The following is a 22,479-nucleotide window of genomic DNA, read 5'->3' on the forward strand; positions in this document are numbered from 1 at the left end:
CATTCTGCTGTTTTGGTGCAATTTTTTTTTTTACATTTTGAATTTGACATTTGAAGCCTAGCGTGTGCAGCTAGGAGGGGTTATCAGGACACAGGACAGTTGGAATTGTGTCTCCTGCTCCTTGTCACCTCCTTTCAACCAAAAAGATGGCTGCCCCCATGACAAAGATGGCAGCCCCCATGAATCACAAACATTTGCATGTTATTTTAAAACAGGGTGGGTAAGAGATTATATTACCTATCTATTCTAATGAACATAACTAATGTAACTTGATGACAGTATGTTTGTTTAGGCTGAAGTTCCCCTTTAAATTATCCTCCTTTGATAAAATCCATCGTAGATCAGCTACATAGATGGAACAATCTTCCATTAGGAATTGCAGGCAGAGTGGCCCTTTTAAAAATGGTGAGCTTTGGAAGACTGCTCTATCCTCTCCAGACGTTGCCCCTTCTTATTAAACACACTGACATTAACAAAATCAGAAACCCCATCATGCTTTGCACAGCATCAGGGAAAAAAAGCCCGGGCAGTTTTCTTCTGTGCAGCTAAAAATGAGGCTTGTATAAGAAAAACAAAGTGCTGATGCTGTGAAACTGTTAAAGAAACACCAGGCCTTTTCAGTGCTGCTGAGTCGATTTTTAGTCCGAAAGGTTCACTTTAAGTCATAAAGGGAAGATGGGTTTTTCCCAATATGTGTACTTAAATAGGCAATTTTATTATGTGTTATCTTGGCTGCTAATGAATAATCTGGAAACGGAAGCAAAAGACAGGAGGAGCGCTCCGTAGTGTGATACCGTTTAATAAAATGAAAACTGCGCAATAAAAGATACACTTACTAGATGTGTATGAACAGTAGGCATTTAAAATTGGCATATAGCCCAGAATAAAAAGGACATCCCCTCTTGGAAGCGAAACCTGAAGCTGCAGTGGCCAGCGGCAGCAAGGATCCAGATGGTAAATGGATGACAGGTGTCCCTTCGGGGTGACTGTGTGCAGGTTACGTCAAGACGCGTTTCGGCGTGTCCACGCCTTCGTCAGTTAACGTACCTGCATGCACACTATGCTCCTATTTATAACAGGAGTCAAGGGAATGGCTTCCCAGAGCAAATTGAGGTTAACGAGGGTGAGAGGGTAGGGGGCGGGGTTGCAAAGTACTGCAAACAAAAACCCTATATTTTCCAGCCTCCTGACGGGAGCTCAACTCTAAATCACCAGGGCATAAAGCCCTGACGGCAAATAACTGATTGATTCAACTGCAACAGTATGAAGTGTTGCAAAAAAAAAACAAAAAAAAAAAACGGTGGCCCCAGCATCCCTGTAGAGGCAACGGGGGCGGGTCAACAGCGCTGATGGCAGTGGGTTGCAAAGTGCAGCAAACACAAACCCTATGTTTTCCAGCCTCCTGACAGGAGCTCAACTCTAAATCACCAGGGCATAAAGCCCTGACGGCAAATAACTGATTGATTCAACTGCAACAGTATGAAGTGTTGCAAGAAAAAGAAAATAAAAAAAAAAAAAGGGGGGGCCCCAGCATCCCTGTAGATGGGAAAAAGCTGGAGCTGGAAACCTCGGCTTCCCTGATGGCATGTTGACTCTCCAGGTGTGCTGGAGGGGAGGAAGGCGAGGGACATGACTGGTGGCCCCCAAGTGCAGGAACATTTACCTCACGGGCAATCACAAGATAGTAGATACACTACATATGGAGTGCCACAGTTTATAAATTGTTTCACCTGGATGGTGTGCTGGTCTGTCTGTACAAGCTTCTGGCGATGTTGTATGAAGGGGCAACATTTGCACCTGGCTTTTCCACAACGAAAATTTCCAGTTAGCCCAAATGCGTTTGGACGAGAGTCTCTTTGATCTTTGGAGCCGATATTACTTTTTGCAGGGCAGGGCTCTGCATCTCTCCCCCCCCCCAGCCCACACAGAACACACCCACGCCAACAGAGACGCCGAGGCACGCACCCGCACACACAGGCACCGCCGGCCACGCCCCCCGCCGCCACCCGGGCCGTCGGCCACACCCCCCCCGCCCCCACCGGAAGGTCGGTGGCGCGGGTGGCGGCGGGGGGCGTGGCTGGCGGTGCACGCGTGTGGTGGCCTTGGCCTTCCGGTGGGGGCGGGGGGTGTGGCCGACGGCCCGGGTGGCGGCGGGGGGCGTGGCCGGCGGTGCCTGTGTGTGCGGGTGCGTGCCTCGGCGTCTCTGTTGGCACTTCTTTGAGAACCATGACCAGTCCACTGACCACCTAACAATCATGGGTCTGGAGGCCATTTCATCTGGACTACCCATGGGCCTAAGATACAGGAAACTGTGCGAAAAAGAAGCATACTGGATCTTCAGACTGAACACCTTGTGTCCAGCAGGGTTGAACGAGGAGGTAGAAACAGCCAACTTTATATGATTCCCTCCAGGTGCAGCACGACTTGCCATGCACCACCACTTGGCTCCACCTCCAACCGGGTTCCCATTGATCTAGTTCCCAATTCTCATGCCATCCCAAATCTTGCCTCCCCCCCCCTCCACACTTTGCAGCTGGTGGGAAATATGGCCTTATGTAGATGGACACAGGCACAGATATTGCAGACACTGGTGTATACATACACAGATGCCTGCATGTCCGATGTAAAACACTGTATACGCTGTCATGTGTCTTCAGATCAACGAACCACAGAACGTTAATTGTAATGTTGTGTTTATTAGTTCTCAAATGCCTTTCTTGTGTGCTCATACACTTTTTTGTTTATTGTTTTTGTTTATACTTTCATTTATATTGGTCCTTCGCATATATATATATATATATATATATATATATATATATATATATATATATATATATATATATATATATATATATATATATATATATATATCTTGTATATATGTTTTTCATGTACTGTTTATTGCATTGTACATAAGACTCCTTGTTGTTGCGGTGGCCAGCGTTTTCTATACAGTCTTGCTGCTGGGTTTCATGTGCAGCACTCTCAGTGCTGCCCAAAATTGCATTTATGACATCCAGCGCCACAGCCCCCCGGGCAGGGCTCTGCATCTCTCCCCTTTCAGCCCATGCAGAGTATACCCGTGCCGGCAGAGATGCCGAGGCATGTACTTGTAAACACAGGCGCCGCTGGCCACGCCCCCCGCTGTCATTTGGGTTGTCGGCCGCGCCCCCCTCCCTTGTCTCTATTGGAGGGCCGGGGCTGCCATTTGTGTGCACCGCTGGCCACGCCCTCTGTTGCCACTTGCGCTGCTGGCCACGCCCCTGCCCGTGAGGTAAATGTTCCTGCACTTGGGGGCCACCAGTCATGTCCCTCGCCTTCCTCCCCTCCAGCACACCTGGAGAGTCAACATGCCATCAGGGAAGCCGAGGTTTCCAGCTCCAGCTTTTTCCCATCTACAGGGATGCTGGGGCCCCCCCTTTTTTTTTTTTTATTTTCTTTTTCTTGCAACACTTCATACTGTTGCAGTTGAATCAATCAGTTATTTGCCGTCAGGGCTTTATGCCCTGGTGATTTAGAGTTGAGCTCCTGTCAGGAGGCTGGAAAACATAGGGTTTGTGTTTGCTGCACTTTGCAACCCACTGCCATCAGCGCTGTTGACCCGCCCCCGTTGCCTCTACAGGGATGCTGGGGCCACCGTTTTTTTTTTTTTTTTTTTTTTTTTTTTGCAACACTTCATACTGTTGCAGTTGAATCAATCAGTTATTTGCCGTCAGGGCTTTATGCCCTGGTGATTTAGAGTTGAGCTCCCGTCAGGAGGCTGGAAAATATAGGGTTTTTGTTTGCAGTACTTTGCAACCCCGCCCCCTACCCTCTCACCCTCGTTAACCTTAATTTGCTCTGGGAAGCCATTCCCTTGACTCCTGTTATAAATAGGAGCATAGTGTGCATGCAGGTACGTTAACTGACGAAGGCGTGGACACGCCGAAACGCGTCTTGACGTAACCTGCACACAGTCACCCCGAAGGGACACCTGTCATCCATTTACCATCTGGATCCTTGCTGCCGCTGGCCACTGCAGCTTCAGGTTTCGCTTCCAAGAGGGGATGTCCTTTTTATTCTGGGCTATATGCCAATTTTAAATGCCTACTGTTCATACACATCTAGTAAGTGTATCTTTTATTGCGCAGTTTTCATTTTATTAAACGGTATCACACTACGGAGCGCTCCTCCTGTCTTTTGCTTCCTTTTCCAGTAGTCCGCTCACAGCCGAGTGTTTGAGGAGCTGCCAGTGTGTGATTAGTCTGCGGTCCACTTTGACCTCTCACCTGCGTTAGCACAAGATTGCACATCTTTTGTTTTTGCTAATTAATAATCATTTGGGATCTCAGCCTTCCGAGATGGATATATCAATTCACTCTTAGATTCGTTGATTTTAAAGCCTGACTCTTGTCCTACCTCCAAGATGGTCTGGAGATTAATTGGTAGTTGAGTTGTGGGATCATGAAGGAAGATCAAAATATCGTCTGCAAACAGTAATTGGGTTAATTTATGCCCTGCTATGTCTATACCCGGGTTTATTTTATCTAACATTCTAGCAAGAGGTTCTAACGCTAGGTTGGATAACAGAGGCGAAAGGGGGCAACCTTGCCGGGTGCCCCTTGCTAGATGTATCGGCAAGGACAGGAAGCCTGGAGTATATATCCTAGCTGTAGGGGCTTTATATATCATTCTATAAAGATTTAAGAAGGATCCCCCAAATCCCATTTTCATTAAAACCCTTTCCAGCCAGGACCCATTGACTGCATCGAATGCTTTTTCAGCATCTAGAGATGAGGAGGCACAATTTTTGTATGTCGTGGGATAAGCTTTAACCATTTACCGCCATCCTAACGTATTAAAACGTCATGCTTACCGCATTGACAGCAACATGACGTTTTAATACGTCGCGCATTCCCGCCGCTGCTACCGCCGTGTGTCCGCCGCCATTACCGTCGGGATCCCGTGCTGGGTGATTGGGGAAGAGGACCGAACAGTCCTCTACCCAATCGCAGTGCCTGGAGTGAATGGACGTGACCGCGAACAGCGGCTACGTCCATTCACATAAACAGGAAATGTAACAGTTTAATAGTGTAAAAAAAAAAAAAAAAAAAAAAAAAGTGAACACGTCCTATGAGTGTTCACTAGCGCCATCTTGTGGCCAAAAAGTATATTACACCTACAAAATACATACATTTTCAAGTATATACACATCATTAATAAAATTACACTTCCAAAACTCCCCCCCCCCCCCAAAAAAAAAAACATTGTAAAAAAAAAAAAAATCAGCTTAAAAAAAATAAATAAATAGTTGCCTTAGGGACTCAGCTTTTTTTATTCTATATTTTATGGGGGAAAATTAATTTTAATTTATTACATAGGGGCTTGTAATTATGGCCAGAACAAACAGAAAAATAACCACTTATATTTCAAAATAATATACTGTCGCCATACATTGTGGTAGGGACATAATCTAAACGGTTTAATTATCGGGACCACTGGGCAAATAAAACGTGTTTGTTTTATCCACAGGAGAATGTTTAATTTTAAAACTATAAAGGCTGAACACTGAGAAATAATGATTTTTTTTCTTTTTTTTCTGTTTTTCTCATTAAAATGCATTTAGAATAAAAAAATTCTTAGCAAAATGTACTATCCACAGAAAGCCTAATTGGTGGCGAAAAAAACGAGGTATAGATCATTTTCTTGTGATAAGTAGTAATAAAGTTATTAGGGAATAAAAGGGAGGAGCGCTGACAACTGAAAATTGCTCTGGTCCGTTAGGATAAAAACCCTTGGGGGTGAACTGGTTAATAGGTTCCAAAACTGCCAGTATTTTCCTGATGTTGGTAACAGCTGAACACCCATCTCACAAATGCCACTTGGTTTTGTCTAATTAGTTTTGGTAGGAAATTGGCCAGCCTATCTGCCATGATTTTAGTGAGCAATTTCATGTCCTGGTTAATGGGGGAGATTGGTCTATATGATCCTGGGTCTAGGGGATCCTTCCCTTTTTTATGTATCAACTTAATATATGCTTCATTAAAGAATGGGGGCATTATTTTACCTTGAAGGATATCATTAAAAATTTCAGTTAGCAGGAGGGCTACCTCCTTTTGTAAAATTCTGAGGAATATCCGTCTGGACTGGGAGATTTATTATTTGCTAGGGATTTAATAGTGCTAATAATTTGTTGTATATAATAGTTGTGGTGATATATTGGGGTGCTGATGATGTTAAGGATAATACAGGAACATATGCTTTCATTTTTCTGCCTATGTCATGTGTACGTCTGATCGAAGCCAGCTGGCTTCAGGGTAATTGGTCACCTGGCCAGAGGAAACTGAATGCTAATGTGATGGTCTGTATGACAATAGGAAGTACTTTGAGTTTCTGTATGCAGTTCCTCTGAGAGTGGGTCACTGCTAATTGGGTTGTCTGCATAGCTTTTGAACTCTGTGACATGTAGACACCAAATTATCCCAAAATACAATCAGACTAATTGAGTCTTCCAACTTCTGAGGCTATCAGGAAAGTGTGGAATTTACATATGACAGCCTGATGGAATGTTGAAAAGCCTTGCTCAAAGTTGTCACCAATGTGCTTACCAGGGGGCAGGAAAAGCCTTGACATTTGCATGTCACAGCTAGCCCAGATGTGACAGGGGGCTTGGCAGACGGTGATGTCACACTTTGGGGAAATTGCATTAGATTGTGGGACTGAACATCCATTGCCCGGGGCAACACTTGGGTCTATAAGAACCAGCCAGGGACAGTCACAAATCATCTTCTCCCGAGAGTAGCTCATCGCTAGAGATGATCCCGAGGGAATCGGAAAATTTGTGTCTCTCCACAGTTGGACATTTGCGCTGGTAAAAGTTCAATTAACGTTTATCCCATTTTATTTTTGTGCAAACTTGTCTTGCTGTGTATCCTTGTAAACTTTTATTTTGCAACTTTTTACTTTGTTTTTGTAAATATTTTGTATATATTATTTTCTGCATTGTTCCACTTTTTTCCTGGAATATTAAATCGTTATTTAATAAGTTTGACTTCTGCTGTACTAAACTAACACTCATAGCCTAGTAGAGGAAACTGAAGTGTAAATGTGTATAAGTCCATGCCTGATTGTATGATTGAGCAACACTACCGTATAAGATTGTAATTGCATTGTGTGTATGGGGCACTTCCAAACTCGACAGCAGAGTGGGAAGTCTCGGAGTGGCTAACAGTATCGTTCGGAATGACTGTTAGTGGTCTTGCTTCACTACAGTGTAAGATTGCAACTGTGTGTGTGCGTGGCGTTCCCGTATTCGGCCTAAAGCGCAAAGCTGACCCGAATACGAAAATGCGGATTGCGTGCTGAGCACTCGACAGCAGAGTGGACGTGTCTAGCAACAGCTAGTGGTGGCAGTGAGAAGTGTTTGAGGGGTCACAGCCTTGTGGTAGCTCGACTAAGGCTGCTTGCCCTCTCGATCTGGTCAAACCCGCAGTCGGGAAACGTATCTGCAGGCTTGCCGCGGGGCCGGTTCCTGATAGTAGTTATCGGGGTATTTAGTTGGATAAGCTTGTCTTCTGACAGGGTATCTAATTGTATGTCGTTTAATTTTGCCTGATCTAGTGGTGTAGAGGATGGCCTTTCCACATAGAGGTTTGAATAATATTGCTGGAAATTATGATTTATTTGTTTTGGGTGATGAATAATATTTCCTGCACTATCTTTCAATCTTAGAATGGTAAGGGGTAAATAGTGCCCTTTGGCCAGGTTGACTAGTAACTTGCCAGGCTTATCTCCATACTTAAAATATTTTAAGGCGTGATAGAGTTGCTGAAGGAGTATCCTAGTTTGTAAATATTTATCAGTTAGTATTTTAGATTGCAACCAGTTTTCTCTGTTAACATTTTTGGGATTCAGTCTATACCCTTTAAAAGCCTGTCTAGTCTGGGATACTGACTCAGTGTACTCAGAGTTATTTTTCTTTTTTTTGGGCTGCAATATATGCTATTAATTTGCCTCTGATAACTGCTTTGGCAGTATCTCAGAGTAGCTGAGGGTTATTTTTATGAGTCTTATTGTCATCCAGAAATTCGTTCCACCATCCCTGAATAAGTATTTTTAAATCTTCCTCCCCATATAAATATTGCGGGAACTGCCAGATAATATCTGTACCTCTTGGTATTTGTTCTTGTAGTTCTAAAACTGCCGGGCAGTGGTCAGAGATAACCATGTCAGAAATAGTGACAGAGTGCATTTTAGTGAGGGCTAGAGATCCCAAAAACATGTAATCCAGATGTGAAGACGCGCTATGTGCAGCTGAGAAATGTGTATACTCTACATCGTATGGAAGCAGGTGTCTCCAGGCATCAGTCAGTTCTAAATCTGAGCAGAAAGATGCTAGAGGTGTGTAACGATTGTGGAACTTTCTCCGTGATCAGCGCACAACGCGTGCGCTGACACGGCGGAAATCCTCCACAAGCGTGTAATTGCAGGCACCCAGCAAAAGGTGCTACACACCTGTAGAGGGAAATTCCTGTCGGCAGATGGCGCTGGGGAGTGCAGAGGAACCAATCCTCTGTACCTCCACAAATACCAGACAGGAATTGTATGAAGCGCAGAACGCAATCGCAAGAGAGGCGATTGCGAATGAGATCGAGCAAAGGGACAGGTTGTATGTGTGTGCGCCAATCCAGTCGCCACCCCGCGACCGCGCACACACAACAGCAGAAATGAAATAGGAACGCGAGAGGTGCGATCGCCAGATGTGACACAAGGCAGATCAAAATAGGATACGAGGGTAGCAAAGGCACAGCAAATAATACAATGAGAAGATGCGGAAAATAACAAACGCTAGCTAACCGCGAACACCGCACTCATTCGCAACAGTGTACGCGGTTATGCGCGGTCTCCACGTGATAAGCACAATAGAGACAAGCACGCCTAACTAACCATCGACAGACAAACATGAAACAGGGGACGCGAACGCTTGCTTAACGGTTACCTCACCGAGCCTCCAGCAAGCGGTCGTAGCAGACAAGACAGACACACGAAAACAGGGACAAGCGAGAGATAGGATCCACAGCACTAGCGAAAAGTGGCTAGCGCGATCCAGGAAGACAGAACAGAAGGATCCACAGCGCTAGCGAAAAGTGGCTAGCGCGATCCCAGGAGACAGAACAGAAGGATCCACAGCGCTAGCGAAAATTGGCTAGCGCGATCCCAGGAGACAGAACAGAAGGATCCACAGCGCTAGCGAAAAGTGGCTAGCGCGATCCCAGGAGACAGAACAGAAGAGATAGCTGGTAGCAACCGCTGCACCAGCTATACCCCAAGAACAGAGATCAGAACCATTTCCTGTCCACCACCGCTGGGACAGGACAACAGCAACAGAACAAACAAACAGATAAACAATCCTAACTGCACTTGGGGAATCTGCTTAGCACAGTTTCCAGGAATTACTCTAAGCTGATCTTCAAACCAAGAGCATGGCTGACACTCTCCCGAGTGTTTCACAGGAAGACTCCTTATGAACGGCAAAGCATTGTGGGACACACATAGTACACACCTCCAATGAATGTGGCCAGGCAATTTGCATGACATCGTATGCAAATTCCTCAGCAAGCACAAGCTGCAAAATTGACAGAAGCTCTTCTTTCCAGAGTCCTGCAGCATGCAAACCTACACAATGGTCAAAAAGCTGCCTGCCTGCACAGGCAGCTGAGCAAATCATCACAAGGTGTAATGGTTTGTCTAATTGTTTGCGACATCTTTTTGCCCATTGCACTGGTCCTATCTTCCACCACGTCAATTACATTATTCCAATCGCCTGCTAGAATACAATTACGTAGGTCTTTACTAGCTAAATGGGAGTGTAGTGACTTTAGGAAAGGCGAACTATCTCCGTTAGGACCATATACATTATAAATCGTTAAGGAATCAGAAGACATAGAAATGGTTATGCCTAGCCACCTTCCCTCCTCATCATACTGCACATTTGTGACTTCAGCTTGCAATCGTTTGCTAATTAAGGTGATGAGACCTGCTTTTCTTCCGGCTGATGGCAATCCGATGCTTTGACCTACCCAACATTTTCGTAGATAATGGAATTCAGACTTTTTTTAAATGAGTCTCTTGGAGAAGCGCTATATCTGTGTGCATTTTTCCAAGGTGCTTTGATATCTGTGAACGTTTTGCCGGTGATCGCAATCCGTTCACATTCCATGTGACAATCTTAATTGTCCTTTGCACTAGGTATTATGTGTAGCATGATGAAGTAATCCAGCAGCGGTGCAACAACCTGGATAATTGCATTGAATAGTTAGAGCTAACATGTAAGAGAGAAACAACACAGAAACCTCCCCCCTTTCCCTAAACCCCAGAACATTGTTGCTTGAAACAAGTATAAGAGTTGAAGCTTGAAACATAGACCACAGAATGAACATAAACCAAAAGTAATTGTTATTTGACTGCGGCATAGCTATGATTAGGTTTTGCCTAATCCGTCTACTATTCACAGCCAACGTATATCACTCAGGAAGGACTTCACTTCTTCCCCACTTTCACTGGTCCTGTTCTTACTGACCAGCCAGCCCATATTTAACTTTCTCCCCTAGTTGCTCCCCAAAGCAGCTGGATAAAAGTGAGGTGGTTGCAGCTGGAGATGGCAGTTAGGCAAAGAATGTACAGAGCTAATTACAACAGAGAGGAAATGTGTGCATCAACCAAGTGAACCTGACAAATCTGGCTTTGCAAATTTGGCCTATTGGCTAATCACGAGACATTGCTCATGCAAATATGCATTTGCTTTCGCATGCCTAAATATGCAGGGTCAAAAACCAACACCGCAAAACAATCGCCCTGCTGGAATTAGTTCATGCTACATAGCACTATCCAGGGGCGCCACGAGGATGCTTCCCATTGCACCCCTCAGCCTCCACCCCCGGGGTGCCGCTGTGTGGGTTCCAGGCGGTTAGAGAGCCTGGGACCCCCGCGGCCCCCCGGTTGTATGGGGGCAATGGGAAACCTCCTCGTGGCGCCCCTGGATAGTGCTAATGTAGCATGAACTAATTCCCGCAGGGCGATTGTTTTGCGGTTTTGGTTTTTGACCCTGCATATTTAGGCATGCGAAAGCAAATGCATATTTGCATGAGCAATGTCTCGTGATTAGCCAATAGGCCAAATTTGCAAAGCCAGATTTGTCAGGTTCACTTGGTTGATGCACACATTTCCTCTCTGGTGTAATCAGTAAAGAATGTACAGACCAGATTCCTGAAGTGCAGTAAGAATAAACAGAAAGAATAAACTTGTTGGATATGCCTCCTACGCTGTGTCTTCCTGTTGGTTGTCCTGCTGTTTCTCCGGGGAATTGCGTGGCGATTTGTATGGCGTCAGTCTTTTAGCTATAGCGTGTGCCTCTCTCGGATCCAAAATAAATAGTGTTTCCCCTTTGGTGTCCTGAAGCCTGAGAACTGCAGAGTAGAGCAGAGCAAATGTAATGCCTTTGTCAATTAAAGTAGCGCATGCAGGGTTGAACGCTTGGCGCCTTTTAGTGACCTCCGCCGAATAATCATTAAAAATGCGCAATTGTAAGCAGGGCTGTGGAGTCGGAGTCGTGGAGTCGGAGTATTTTTGGGTGCCTGGAGTCAGGAAAAAAGTGCACCGACTCCTAATGAATTTAAACTGTAATTAAAATAGAAAATATGATAAAATGTTCTACTTCTCAGATAATAGTCATTATAAATAATTTATACATACAGTAATACCTGTGCTTAGTCCACAAAAATAAAATAAACCAATCAAAATTAGTTACTTGTGCTGCTTAAATAAAGCAGCCCCCGTATTTTTAAAGTCAGATATACATATCTGATTGTGACTGTATACCGTATTTTTCGGACTATAAGACGCACCTGACCATAAGACGCACCTAGGATTAGAGGGCATAAATCAGGGAAAAAAATACTTAACCTAGTGTGTCTATGGTGCAGTGGTGTCTTGTGGACCTTCTTCCCCCAAACACTTAAGCACTGTGTCACTACTGTGGAGGAATTGCACATCCACCCATTCATAAAGAGGTTCCTCAATACGTAATCCAGGGTCATTGGTGCGTAATTTAGGAATGATCCAGGGTAGTAGGTGGATTAGGATCAATCCCACCTGTTCCCAGTGACTACATGCCAAGAGTCATGTTCGTGTAAATGATTGCAGCCACAGGATAATATTGCTTTATGTGGCAACAATTTTCCAAGCCCAGAGCCAGATCACCAAGTATGCATCCCCATTCCCTGCCATGTATTCCTCCCAGCCTGGCTAACTCTCATGAAACATCGAGTGGAGAGAAGCTCAGCTTGTGCCTCCCTTCCCTGCGTGCTGTGAGGATGCCCCAGCTAAGGCACACTACTCCAGCCCTTGACTCCCACAATCAGCTGTGATCCCCCCGTACATTGCAAAGCCCCGTGGCAGCTGCCACTAATGCACACCACACTCACTAGCCCTTCACTTCAACTCCCACATACCTGTCATCACTCATCAGCTGTGATCACTCAGCCCTGCGGGACTCCAAGATCTCATAAGCGGCTACATGTGTTATCCGCGCACCGCTGCGAGTCTCAGGCTGCTGCTGTGTATGATCCACGTGGTCGGCTTGCACGTGTCTTTGGGGGAGCCGTGCGCACTGAAGCCCGAAGTGTTGTGAGAGCTGGCCTGCATGGCTGCCAATGAAGGGGAATCAGCTATCGGCTCACAGACCGGGACCACCGAACACTGTACCGGCATCTCCAGCTTGTATCACTTCCTGGTCTCTTATTTGTCACGCAGGGCTACGAAGCCCTCTCCTGGATTGGCGGCTAGCCCTGTATTAGATGGTGATTGGCGGAGCGGTATTTCTAGGTCCCGCCTCCGGAGCTATCCCGACCAATCACCATCTAATACAGGGCTAGCCGCCAATCCAGGAGAGGGCTTCGTAGCCCTGCGTGACAAATAAGAGACCAGGAAGTGATACAAGCTGGAGATGCCCGTACAGTGTTCGGTGGTCCCGGTCTGTGAGCCGATAGCTGATTCCCCTTCATTGGCAGCCATGCAGGCCAGCTCTCACAACACTTCGGGCTTCAGTGCGCACGGCTCCCCCAAAGACACGTGCAAGCCGACCACGTGGATCATACACAGCAGCAGCCTGAGACTCGCAGCGGTGCGCGGATAACACATGTAGCCGCTTATGAGATCTTGGAGTCTCGCAGGGCTGAGTGATCACAGCTGATGAGTGATGACCGGTATGTGGGAGTTGAAGTGAAGGGCTAGTGAGTGTGGTGTGCATTAGTGGCAGCTGCCGCGGGGCTTTGCAATGTGCGGGGAGAGATGGGGAGACACTGGAACAACAGGCAGAATGTAGCATTCGGACCATAAGACGCACTCACTTTTTCTCCCCACTTTTGGGGAAGAAAAAGTGCGTCTTATGGTCCGAAAAATACGGTATATGATGTGTACACAGGAATCTCTTATATATACTAAATAACATCTATGCTGTAAGTATAAAGCCTGATGTGTAGCCGTGTCACTAATAGAGATGGTCATAATGGACCATCATAGAGATGGAAATAATTCTGTGTTGATTCTGATTTATGCAAATGTACATAAATCAACTGCGGCAGTACAGTTGATTTGATTGCTCATGAAATCAAATAATTTGATATGTTGCTAAAATCTGGTTTGGTGACTACAAACTAAAGGGTACCTGAGAAGGATGAAAAGAAAAGTTTTATATATACCTGGGGCTTCTTCCAGCCCCCTTCAGGCTAATCAGTCCCTCGCTGTCCTCCTCCGCCACCTGGATCTTCTGCTATGAGTCCTGGTAAGTCAGCACAGTCCGGCCGCATGCCGCTCCCACAGCCAGGAACATTCTGCACCTGCGCAATAGTGCTGAGCAGGTGTAGTACGCTCCCGGCGGCGGAGTGTGTGCATGCGCACTACACCAGACTGGCTCAAGTACCTGGACTCATAGCAGAAGATCCAGGTGGTGGTGGAGGATAGCGAGGGACTGATTAGCCTGAAGGGGCTAGAGGAAGCCCCAGGTATGTATAAAACTTTAATTTCATCTGTCTCAGGTTTACTTTGTTACACCGTAGTACTATACTCTCCAAATGCACTCCCCACAGAGCTGCAAGGAATCCACTGAGAATGTTGTGCACATTGAACACAGAGGTGTTGTCTATCGCCCATAAACCTGGTTCAGATTGTGCATGAAGAATGTGTAATAGAGGAAGAATCTCCTCATTCCCCTGCAGAGTACCTGCACATCACTCTTACATGTACCCACAGTTACATTGCCTAGGGCCTGATAGATGTTCTTTGTTCCGGTCTGTACCTTTTACAAGTACTCTTACCAAGGACTAGTTTTAGTCTATGACTAAAGGGAATAAATATGGCAGTCTCCATATCCTTCTCACTTCAGTTGTCCTTTAAAATTCCTAAGCGTTGGCAATTAAGAGACGAATTTCATGTTACATACTTTCATTCAACAAGATTGTAATATGCAAATTAGAGGAGTCGGAGTCAAGGAGTTGGAGTCGGTGGAATGCTAAACTGAGGAGTCAGAGTCGGTGGATTTTTGTACTGACTCCACAGCCCTGATTGTAAGTTCAGATACACAAGCGAATCTTTCCTGGACTTAAAAGCATTCAGGATCTTCATTTTATCAGTGAAATCAAGGTAGCGGACCATAACTAGCCGCGGTCTGGGTGTCTGGTCGCCTGTGCGTTGTATCCCCACTCTATGGGCGCGCTCCGCTTTGCAAGTTATAGCCAGGCCTAGTAGTTCTGGCAATTCTCTCTCGGCAAAAGTAAGATCATCTGCTTTACAAGCTTCAGGTAAGCCCACTATTCTCAGGTTGTGACGTCGCGACCTGTTCTCCAGGTCATCGATTTTGTCCATAAAGTCTCTGTTTTGAGGCTCTAATTCAAGTAATCTTGTGGCATGAGAGTCTGTATGGCGTTCATTCTGAGCTTTGCGCTGCTCATTGTCATCTAAACGTGTAGTGTGCATTTGCGGCTGTTTTTTAATGGAGGTTAGAGACCTTTTAACTGCCGTCTCCACAATCTCCTGCAGATCAGGGGCAATAGTTTTCGCCACTTCTATGGCCAGTGCCTTATAGTTAATGTCTCTTGCCGGGAGATCCTGTCTGCCATCCATACCGTCAGAGTCCCAGTCGCGGTCTGGCATGTTCTTCTGGCGGGCTTTCTTTGCCGAGGCGCGAGTGGACGCCATCTTAGGTGGTGCAGGCCCGATCTCGTCCGCTTCTGGGTCTCTTTGAGTCTTCCGCAAGAAGCGGTCCATCCAGGTCTTTCTCCGCGTTTGGGGAGTGTGGGCCACCCGTCAGAGGAGTCTGCCGGATGTTTGTTAGCTGGTAAAGCCTGTGAGCTATGAGCCGGTCTGGAGAGCTCCGCTAGACACAACCAGCCATGCGGGCGCCGGAACCGGAAGTCTCTCTGTGGTGTGGTTCTTAAATGGCCAGCTTGTTCTTTGTTTGCAATACAATGTGGTGTCACTTACACATTCTTATTACCATTGTTTCCTCGTGCCACTCATATGCCCCTAGTTATGTCGCTTTATCTCTCTCTTGCTTGGCCAGTAGCACTTTATCACCCCCCACTGTGACTAGTTTGTGTACAGTGACCATTATCAGCTTATTACAGGCCGGTAACACTAAGTCACCCCTACTGTGACCAATCTGTGTACAGTAATGTACAGTGACCATTATCAGCTTATTACAGGCCAGTAACACTAAGTCACACCTACTGTGACCAATCTGTGTACAGTAATGTACAGTGACCATTATCAGCTTATTACAGGCCAGTAACACTAAGTCACCCCTACTGTGACCAATCTGTGTACAGTAATGTACAGTGACCATTATCAGCTTATTACAGGCCAGTAACACTAAGTCACCCCTACTATGAACAATCTGTGTACAGTAATGTACAGTGACCATTATCAGCTTATTACAGGTCAGTAACACTAAGTCACCCCTACTGTGACCAATCTGTGTACAGTAATGTACAGTGACCATTATCAGCTTATTACAGGCAGGTAACACTAAGTCACCCCTACTGTGACCAATCTTTGTACAGTAATGTACACTGACCATTATCAGCTTATTACAGGCCAGTAACACTAAGTCACCCCTACTGTGACCAATCTGTGTACAGTAATGTACAGTGACCATTATCAGCTTATTACAGGCCGGTAACACTAAGTCTCCCCCTACTGTGACCAATCTGTGTACAGTAATGTACAGTGACCATTATCAGCTTATTACAGGCCGGTAACACTAAGTCACCCCTACTGTGACCAATCTGTGTACAGTAATGTACAGTGACCATTATCAGCTTATTACAGGCCGGTAACACTAAGTCACCCCCTACTGTGCCCAACCTGTGTACAGTAATGTACAGTGACCATTATCAACTTATTACAGGCCAGTAACACTAAGTCACCCCCTACTGTGACCAATCTATGTACAGTAATGTACAGTGACCATTATCAGCTTATTACAGGCCGGTAACACTAAGTCACCCCTACTGTGACCAATCTGTGTACAGTAATGTACAGTGACCATTATCAGCTTATTACAGGCCAGTAACACTAAGTCACCCCTACTGTGACCAATCTGTGCACAGTAATGTACAGTCACCATTATCAGCTTATTACAGGTCAGTAACACTAAGTCACTCCATACTGTGACTAATCTGTGTACAGTAATGTACAGTTACCATTATCAGCTTATTGCAGGCCGGTAACACTAAGTCACCCCTACTGTGACCAATCTTTGTACAGTAATGTACAGCGACCATTATCAGCTTATTACAGGCTGGTAACATGAAGTAACCCCTACTGTGACCAATCTTTTTTACAGTAATGTACAGTGACCATTATCAGTTTATTACAGGCCAGTAACAACAAGTCACCCCTACTATGAACAATCTGTGTACAGTAATGTGCAGTGGCCATTATCAGCTTATTACAGGCTGGTAACACTAACTCACCCCTACTGTGACCAATCTGTGTACAGTAATGTACACTGACCATTATCAGCTTATTACAGGCCAGTAACACTAAGTCACCCCTACTGTGACCAATCTGTGTACAGTAATGTACAGTGACCATTATCAGCTTATTACAGGCCAGTAACACTAAGTCACCCCTACTGTGACCAATCTGTGTACAGTAATGTGCAGTGACCATTATCAGCTTATTACAGACCAGTAACACTAAGTCACCCCTACTGTGACCAATCTGTGTACAATAGTGTACAGTGACCATTATCAGCTTATTACAAGCCAGTAACACTAAGTCACCCCTACTGTGACCAATATGTGTACAGTAATGTACAGTGACCATTATCAGCTTATTACAGGCTGGTAACACGAAGTAACCGCTACTGTGACCAATCTGTGTACAGTAATGTACAGTGATCATACTCAGTTTATTACTAACACTAAGTCCTCAATTCATAGAGCACAGTGCCTTTAAATGTAAAGTGCTCGGTAAATCACCACATTCTGTATTTTAGACTTTTGTGTGCCAATTCATAAAAATGTTCACAGGTGCGGTAGAAGTTCAGTAATTTACCGGCTTCAATAGACAAAACTCTGTGCAGAGACAGCATTACAATAGTAAGAGGCATCCTGACATCCCTTTAGATGTACATGTTTTGCTATACTGTTTGTTATACTGCCTCTGCCCCAACTCTGAATCTGTCTATTAGTCTTTCTTAACATTTTATTTATTTGCCACAGCTTAGATGAACTCCCAGGAGACTTTACACATGCCCTGCTTAGAGGATTTCCCCACTAGCAACTCTGCATTTTCAAACAGAAACTGAAGAGGTTAAACTGCTGAAGGGAGACAGGGGAAACTTCTTTTGTTCCGTTCTCTCTGCTCACTGCCTGGGGGTAGAAAAGCAGGACCCGCCGGAGGAGGCTTCATGTCCTATCAAAATGCCTCATCCCGACTCACAGGAGACAGGGGCTGTTTCTATTGGCTTCTGCTCCTGTCAGTCATAGCTTATCCCTCTCTGCTTGTCTGAGTCATGCTGGCTTCCCACAGTATCGCACACTCTCCGCCCTGATTTCACCAATCACCACACCAGAGGTGATGATCTATCTTTTATGTATTGACATTTACTGGCATTTACTGACATCTGTTGAGGTATTTACTGCACAAGTCAGTAATTTACCTCACTGCTCGGTAACTTCAGCTTTTCATGCAGAAACAGCCTTTATGAATCAACATTTTCCTAAGTGCTCGGTAAAGTCAGCTGTTTTCTGCATTACCGAATACAGTAATGCTTTATGAATCAACCGCTAAGGCCTCAATTCACAGAGCTTTATCAAACACTTTATCAAACGTTTGATAATTTTCCTCATGGGTAAAATCTAATTTTGAATTCACTAAGGTGTTATAGATTTATCGAATGTTTTATCGATGAAATGATCAATAAATCTATAACACCTTAGTGAATTCAAAATTAGATTTTACCCATGAGGAAAATTATCAAAGGTTTGATAGTGTTTGATAAAGCTCTGTGAATTGAGGCCACAAGTGTCTTATGTGACTGTACAGTACAAGACAAAAAAATCAAGAATAGCTGTTTTAGACGACAACAACCTAACATGAGTATTTAGTATAACCCTTAATATGGGCAGTCTGTGAGCAGTGACACGGTCATAATAACTAAAAAAAGATATTTAATATTGTTTACTCACCTGTTTTTTTTTCTGATAAAGTGTCCTCTATAGTTGTCCTCATCAAGTCACCCTCCTCCATAGACTGCTGATCACTCCTCACATATGTCTCTTCTTCCTCTTTACTAGTCCTCATCATGTCACCCTCTTCCAAAAACTGCTGATCACGCCTCACATACATCTCTTCTTCTTCCTCTTTACTTGTCCCCATCATGTCACCCTCCCCCATAGACTGCTGATCACTCCTCCCATATGTCTCTTCTTCTTCCTCTTTACTTGTCCCCATCATGTCACCCTCCTCCATAGACTGCTGATCACTCCTCATATACGTCTCTTCTTCTTCCTCTTTACTTGTCCCCATCATGTCACCCTCCCCCATAGACTGCTGATCACTCCTCCCATATGTCTCTTCTTCTTCCTCTTTACTTGTCCTCATCATGTCACCCTCCCCCATAGACTGCTGATCACTCCTCCCATATGTCTCTTCTTCTTCCTCTTTACTTGTCCCCATCATGTCACCCTCCTCCATAGACTGCTGATCACTCCTCACATATGTCTCTTCTTCCTCCTCTTTACTTGTCCTCATCATGTCACCCTCCTCCATAGACTGCTGATCACTCTTCACATATCTCTCTTCTTCCTCTTTACTTGTCCCCATCATGTCACCCTCCTCCATAGACTGCTGATCACTCCTCACATACGTCTCTTCTTCCTCTTTAATTATCCTCATTATGTCCCCCTCCTCCATAGGCTGCTGATCACTCCTCACATATGTCTCTTCTTCTTCCTCTTTAACCACAGCAGCACTTCCATGTATCAGTTCTCCACACTAAGTGCACAAAATGAGAGGAAATGTAAAATGTGAACACAGATAACGGCATTCACAGAAGGAAACAATGTCATACAGTACAGAGTGACTGATGACCCTCATCCGACCTACCTGATAATGGTGGGGGGTAGTGGGAACTTCTTGTGGACACTCCAGGGAATAAAGAGGACCTGTACATCTCTCTAGTGGGTTTCTGTTACTGGATACACCTGTAGGAAACACACACTGACTGAATACATTGTCTCTATGTGTTTATCAGATGATGGGGATCTAAGTGGGAAATCCTGGGAATAAAGAGGACCTGTACATCCCTCTGGTGGGTTTCTGTTACTGGATCCATCTGTAGGAAACACACACAGTGACTGAATACATTGTCTCTATGTGTTTATCAGATGATGGGGGATCTAGGTGGACAATCCTGGGAATAAAGAGGACCTGTACATCTCTCTGGTGGGTTTCTGTTACTGGATCCATCTGTAGGAAACACACACACTGACTGAATACATTGTCTCTATGTGTTTATCAGATGATGGGGGATCTAGGTGGACAATCCTGGGAATAAAGAGGACCTGTACATCTCTCTGGTGGGTTTCTGTTACTGGATACATCTGTAGGAAACACACACACTGACTGAATACATTGTCTGTATGTGTTTATCAGATGATGGGGGATATAGGGGACCCTCCATACTGTGCTCTCGTTTAGAAGAAATTAAAGTCTCCTTTTACCCGGTGATGTGAGGGGCGGGTGATTCTCTATCATGGCATCCTTGTAGAGGTCCTGGTGTCCTTCTATATACTGCCACTCCTGCATGGAGAAATAGATGGCATTTCATAGGAACCTGACAAACATAATTATACAGTCACCACCCTGATACACCCCTTACTGTAACTTAACAATGTCCCATAATTCCCAGCACTGCTCACCTTTCCCATCAGCAGCTTTATCATCCTCCTGATGACATCCAGAATCTTCTTGTTGTTGTGTCCGTTAGATATCAGGGAGTGAGGTGGGGGCACTGTGATGGTCACATGATCACCAGACTTCACTGGAGGAAATCTCTGTATAGAAAGACCAACATTAATGTCACATGACCTCCCAGAGTCACCCTCACCTCTCCAGTCAGTGTTTTGTTTTTTTCATAAAGATAAGAGTGACATCAGGTGACCTCCCAGAATCCTCCTCACCTCTCCAATCAGCAGAAAGATGATCTCCAGGGTGAGGTTGAATATCCTCTCGGTCATGTGACTCTGGTCCTCCTCCATCCTCAGTGATGTGATCTGTACAGGGTGCTGCTGCCTTTGGATAGATAATAATGGGAGGATGATCCAGATTCCACAGTTGTCAGTGGTGAAACTACAGATACAGGAGACCACTGGCAATCAAGCACAGGAGACTTGGGCGGAGCCGGCGCCACCATAGACCATAATAGGAATTATTACACAGTGAGTAACTTCAGCGCCGTCAGAAGACAAAGCTGAAGTTACTTATAAAACACTATAATTCAGCCTCCAGCAATTGCTGAAAGCCAAATTATTGCATTCCCCACCATCCATGTGGACTTAGAGGGGGAATAGTAATTAACGTCGCAGGGAACTTGTGCAGCAGCAGGATAAGCCATACCGGCTGTATCCTGCGCCCAAGTCTCCCGGCAGCGAAATCTATCGTACGCGACACAGGATCCCCCCTCCCCCATTACTCCCCATTGCTGTCACTTGTGGGTGGTGGGGCCATGCAGAGTATTGCAGGAAAGCATAATAAGCTGGTTTATAGCTACCTGTGCACTATACTCACAGCGTGCTGCAGTCCTGTCCTCCCTCTGCCTCCTCTCCAGCTGGCCTTCTCTCCTCACATCCCCCTCCCACTGTTACCATTCCTGTGATGTTACAGCAGTGCTGGTAGTGGTAGATGGATGAGGATATGAGGAGAGGCAGAGACTGAGGCTAATGGGAGCAGAGGACTGGAGCACACTGTGGCAGCTAGCTATAAACCAATGTAATCCTTCCTGTTACTACTCTGCATGGAGGGGGGGGGAGGGGAACAATACTGGAGTGTGGGCATGGCTATACTGGGGGAGAAATGGCATTACTGGGGTGGAGACATTACATACTGGAGGATAATGGCAATGCTGGGAGACACAGGGGGACATGGCTATTCTGGGGGAGAAATGGCATTACTGGGCTGGGGGGACATTACATACTGGAGGATAATGGCAATGCTGGGGAACACAGGGGGACATGGCTATACTGGGGGAGAAGTGGCATTACTGGGGTAGGGGACATTACATACTGGAGGATAATGGCAATGCTGGGGGACACAAGGGGGGTCATGGCTATACTGGGGGAGAAATGGCATTACTGGGATGGGGGACATTACATACTGGAGGATAATGGCAATGCTGGGGGACACAGGGGGACATGGCTATACTGGGGGAGAAGTGGCATTACTGGGGTAGGGGACATTACATACTGGAGGATAATGGCAATGCTGGGGGACACAGGGGAACATGGCTATACTGGGGGAGAAATGGCATTACTGGGGCGGGGGACATTACATACTGGAGGATAATGGCAATGCTGGGGGACACAGGGAAGACATGGCTATACTGGGGGAGAAATGGCATTACTGGGATGGGGGACATTACATACTGGAGGATAATGGCAATGCTGGGGGACACAGGGGGGACATGGCTATACTGGGGGAGAAATGGCATTACTGGGGTGGGGGACATTACATACTGGAGGATAATGGCAATGCTGGGGGACACAGGGGGGACATGGCTATACTGGGGGAGAAATGGCATTACTGGGGTGGGGGACATTACATACTGGAGGATAATGGCAATGCTGGGGGACACAGGGGGACATGGCTATACTGGGGGAGAAATGGCATTACTGGGGTGGGGGACATTACATACTGGAGGATAATGGCAATGCTGGG

General features: G+C 45.6%; 2 protein-coding genes across 2 annotated transcripts in view; one reads left to right on the forward strand and one right to left on the reverse strand.

Moving 5' to 3' along the window:
* The window catches only part of LOC137537252 (uncharacterized), a 1,269,057-nt gene that overhangs the window by 1,133,100 nt on the left and 113,478 nt on the right, over positions 1–22,479 (forward strand). The window lies entirely within an intron of this gene.
* Positions 1–22,479, reverse strand: part of LOC137535883 (uncharacterized) — a 242,496-nt gene that overhangs the window by 142,548 nt on the left and 77,469 nt on the right. Inside the window, 6 exon segments of the mRNA XM_068257761.1 lie at positions 18,732–19,077; positions 19,480–19,539; positions 19,651–19,748; positions 20,268–20,346; positions 20,466–20,600; positions 20,727–20,895. Coding sequence (XP_068113862.1) covers positions 18,732–19,077; positions 19,480–19,539; positions 19,651–19,748; positions 20,268–20,346; positions 20,466–20,600; positions 20,727–20,895 — 887 coding nt within the window.

Source organism: Hyperolius riggenbachi, chromosome 10 (genome assembly GCF_040937935.1).
Source record: "Hyperolius riggenbachi isolate aHypRig1 chromosome 10, aHypRig1.pri, whole genome shotgun sequence".
Lineage (NCBI taxonomy): Eukaryota > Metazoa > Chordata > Amphibia > Anura > Hyperoliidae > Hyperolius > Hyperolius riggenbachi.